This window comes from Macrosteles quadrilineatus, unplaced genomic scaffold (assembly GCF_028750875.1).
Source record: "Macrosteles quadrilineatus isolate MER2022 unplaced genomic scaffold, UCM_ALF_1.0 Scaffold_2__2_contigs__length_208266976, whole genome shotgun sequence".
In the NCBI taxonomy this organism is placed as follows: Eukaryota; Metazoa; Arthropoda; class Insecta; order Hemiptera; family Cicadellidae; genus Macrosteles; species Macrosteles quadrilineatus.
In genome coordinates this window covers 172,008,831-172,011,938 of record NW_026542595.1, presented here as the reverse complement: position 1 = coordinate 172,011,938, position 3,108 = coordinate 172,008,831, and the positions used below count along the sequence as shown (strand labels likewise).

Genomic DNA, 3,108 nt, shown 5'->3' with positions numbered 1-3,108 from the left:
TAAAGCTGCACATTGTAGCATTGCGCGCCCCTTTTTCATCAATTTACAAGAACTGGTTTACGCTATAATTTTATTTACTTCATAAGTTTTTACGTATCATTTGTTTTAGCGTAATAAAATGAACTTTCACGGCCAGTGGTTTATAAATAATCTGTGGTGTAAAAATGTATGAATTGGATACAGTAAAAACTTTCAATCGTATTGCATATGATTTTATATTTATTTCAGATTACAACACAAATTAACTACACTATTTTCAAGATCACGTTTCAAATTAGTGTCATGTTACATATCCTAATCAAATACAGATTAAAATTAGTTTTATGTTTAAATTTGCTAACTTGATAGTAAAGCTACTTTTACACGTGTTGGTAAAGTTATCAACAACACGAATATTAACTACTGAAAAATTACCTCCCCTGCTTAAATAATACAGTTAGTTTAGCTATTTAAGTAATAACCAAGGTTTATTACCGATTACGGAGGAGTTTGTTCACGCCAACCCAATCAATCCTCAAACCATCCAAATCCGTTCAGATTTAACTGTTATCCTAGATTTACTAAGGTAATCGGTATCATATGCGCTATCATTGGCTTGATACCTGACTAAAGCTATGTCTTCAGTTAATCTCACGTGGCTTATCACGGACTAAATTAATTTTTTATCTTATTTTTTATCCCTAATCCTCTCTACCTGTTCAGCTTGTTCAGTTTATTCTGTTAGGTTTATCGCTGATTCAGGTCTTAATATTCATTGATCCCTTATCGTTTAAAGCTTTCAGGGTTTCAGTAACAGTTAATAGGCTACTGCTATCACCGATTACGGGTGTTGTTATTAACTTGATCTCTGATTTTAAAGAAGTATTCCAGTTTGTTCAGTTCCTGTATACTCTCCGCCCACAACTCCTGGTATTCTGAAACGTCTCGGTCACTCATCCGGTATTCGTCCCGCAGTTCCTTTTCTGGCATCTGGAATAAAAGAAACAATAAAATTATCTATTTCTAGTGCCCCAGTTACATTTTGAGGATGCCTTAAAGGCGCTTTTAGCAATTATCAAAAAAATTCTCAAAAATAATAGAAATATTGTTTAATTTTAAGGGTTCCAATTTTTTTTAGGTATTGACGGCATCTCTTGACCTTGATTAGCTCTTTCAAAGTCTATGGACTTGTGCGTAGAACAAATCCAGCAAAGCAAAGGATGAATTGGTATAGAACAAGGGTGAACTTTACTGAAAAGAAGTAGTAGCAGGTACATATCTAGGTAGGTATCTAGACCCACATCTACCTTGGGCTCGAAGTCTGTGGTGCTACTGAGCCACTGGCTCTCCAAACTTGTAGAAGATTATTTAAAAACTGCATACCTACCTACGGAACACCACTGTTTGTTTGTGGTGTTAGTTATTATTTCACCTGTATTTCCAGCAGATAGCTCCTGGCGTGAGTCAATACTCTTTTCGCTTCCTTCGCCAGAGATCCTGCGAGTCTTACAGGATCCTTTACATCCTTCATGAGAGCACGGACCTGGCAAATAACAATATTTGTGTACAAAATAGTATATTTATTTCGTACCTAGGGCCGAAAATGAGTCCCCTACGTACGAACAAATAAAAGGGTCTAAATTCAGTTTACAACAACAGAATTCTAATATATTAACACGTCTTATTTGATAGTATGTGCTACGTCTAGTATATGCTTGTTAAGTAATGAATAGATTTGAAATTACATACTATATTCTACACGTTATCAAAAATTAACAAAATCGGTTTCGAATATTTTCTGTCAACACGCCTAATAGTTGCCATGGTAATGAGGTAAAAAGAAGATGAACATTAGTTATCTTAGTTCTATTAAACTTTGGGGAAATTGTAAAACAAATATCGTAAGCAAAATATTTGTTATCGATTTAAATTGAAGCTCACCTGAAGTGTTACGAAAAATACCTCAGTGAGAGGAGTTTGTTTGTTGTAGAAGACGGGTTTGGTCTCAACACTAAACACACATATCAACAGACACACTGATGTTATCATTACAGTGTTACTGATATCATATCACTAATTTATGTTTGGTTTTATTTACTATAATTACAGTACAAAGATGAGTCATTCTTGTGTCATCAAATTAAAAACATTCGTTCTGACATTAAAAGTGCACATTTATTTAAATTAAACCCCTTTTCATTTGTACATAAATTATTAAAATAGCCAATTTACAAAACGTAATAAAATATTAATTTTTACTCTTAACTAAAATATTACTGTTTGAAGACACAGTTTAGTTGTGAGTTTGAGTTGTGAGTTTGATAAAACCAGTTGATAATTTTAATTGTTTATTGTAATTAGAAATTCAAGAGGTTTTATGAATCTTATACAAACATTTTATCTTTAAGTTTTAGATGGTTATAGTAACATTTATTAGAAAAAGATATATATTAACGTGTTAGTATTTTGAGATAACAATATACTACTGTATTTTATCCTTAAGATGCAAATGTGGTGATCGTTAGAAAAATTACTCAATCTCTGTTTCTTTCTTTAATTTCTCCATTTTGTACTTATATGTTGAACATGTTGTATTGGTATTTGTCTGTATGGTTTAAATTCATCTACAAAGTAAGCACATACTTAATAAACTTAGTGATGAATGGTTCATTTGAAATATTTCAAATAATTCTGTTAAAGCTGGTACGAACTTATTGATCGCGAAGCTATCAAAAATGTTTTTACATGGCTTACAACGAATTGCCTAGCAACCACGTTATTAGCACAAGGAAACCCCTTTCATCATTTTTAGTTCTCTAGTCAAGCTGACTTATAAGCTGTTTAGAATGTAGTCTTACCATCCACACCATCCTGATATCCAACAAAGGGATCGGGTTAGTTAATGTTTACTGATGAAGTTAAGAGCTGCCTGACATCAATATTAAACTAGGAGTTTGGTCCTTCCTTGCTTTGTGTAACTTACCTGATCATCGACACTCCCAGCCGTGCTTAGTTAGCGGTGATATATAAGTTACGTAAAAGAATTAATAATGGATATGAATGTTTATTTATGAGCTTAATGCTAAAAAGTGTCAAACTTCTAAAATTTCTAATTCTGTTTCAGTATGT

The 3,108-nt window shown here is 32.7% G+C and overlaps 1 protein-coding gene across 1 annotated transcript; it reads right to left on the bottom strand.

Annotated features, from left to right (window-relative positions):
- Positions 1-694: 694 nt before the first annotated feature.
- LOC128983931 (uncharacterized) lies at positions 695-2,035 on the bottom strand. The gene is made up of 3 exons (XM_054403209.1): positions 1,921-2,035; positions 1,412-1,522; positions 695-969 (listed from the first exon to the last, which is right to left on the bottom strand). Exons 1-3 carry the CDS (start codon positions 2,026-2,028, stop codon positions 814-816), a joined length of 375 nt encoding a protein of 124 aa, XP_054259184.1. The 5' UTR covers positions 2,029-2,035; the 3' UTR covers positions 695-813.
- Positions 2,036-3,108: the final 1,073 nt, after the last annotated feature.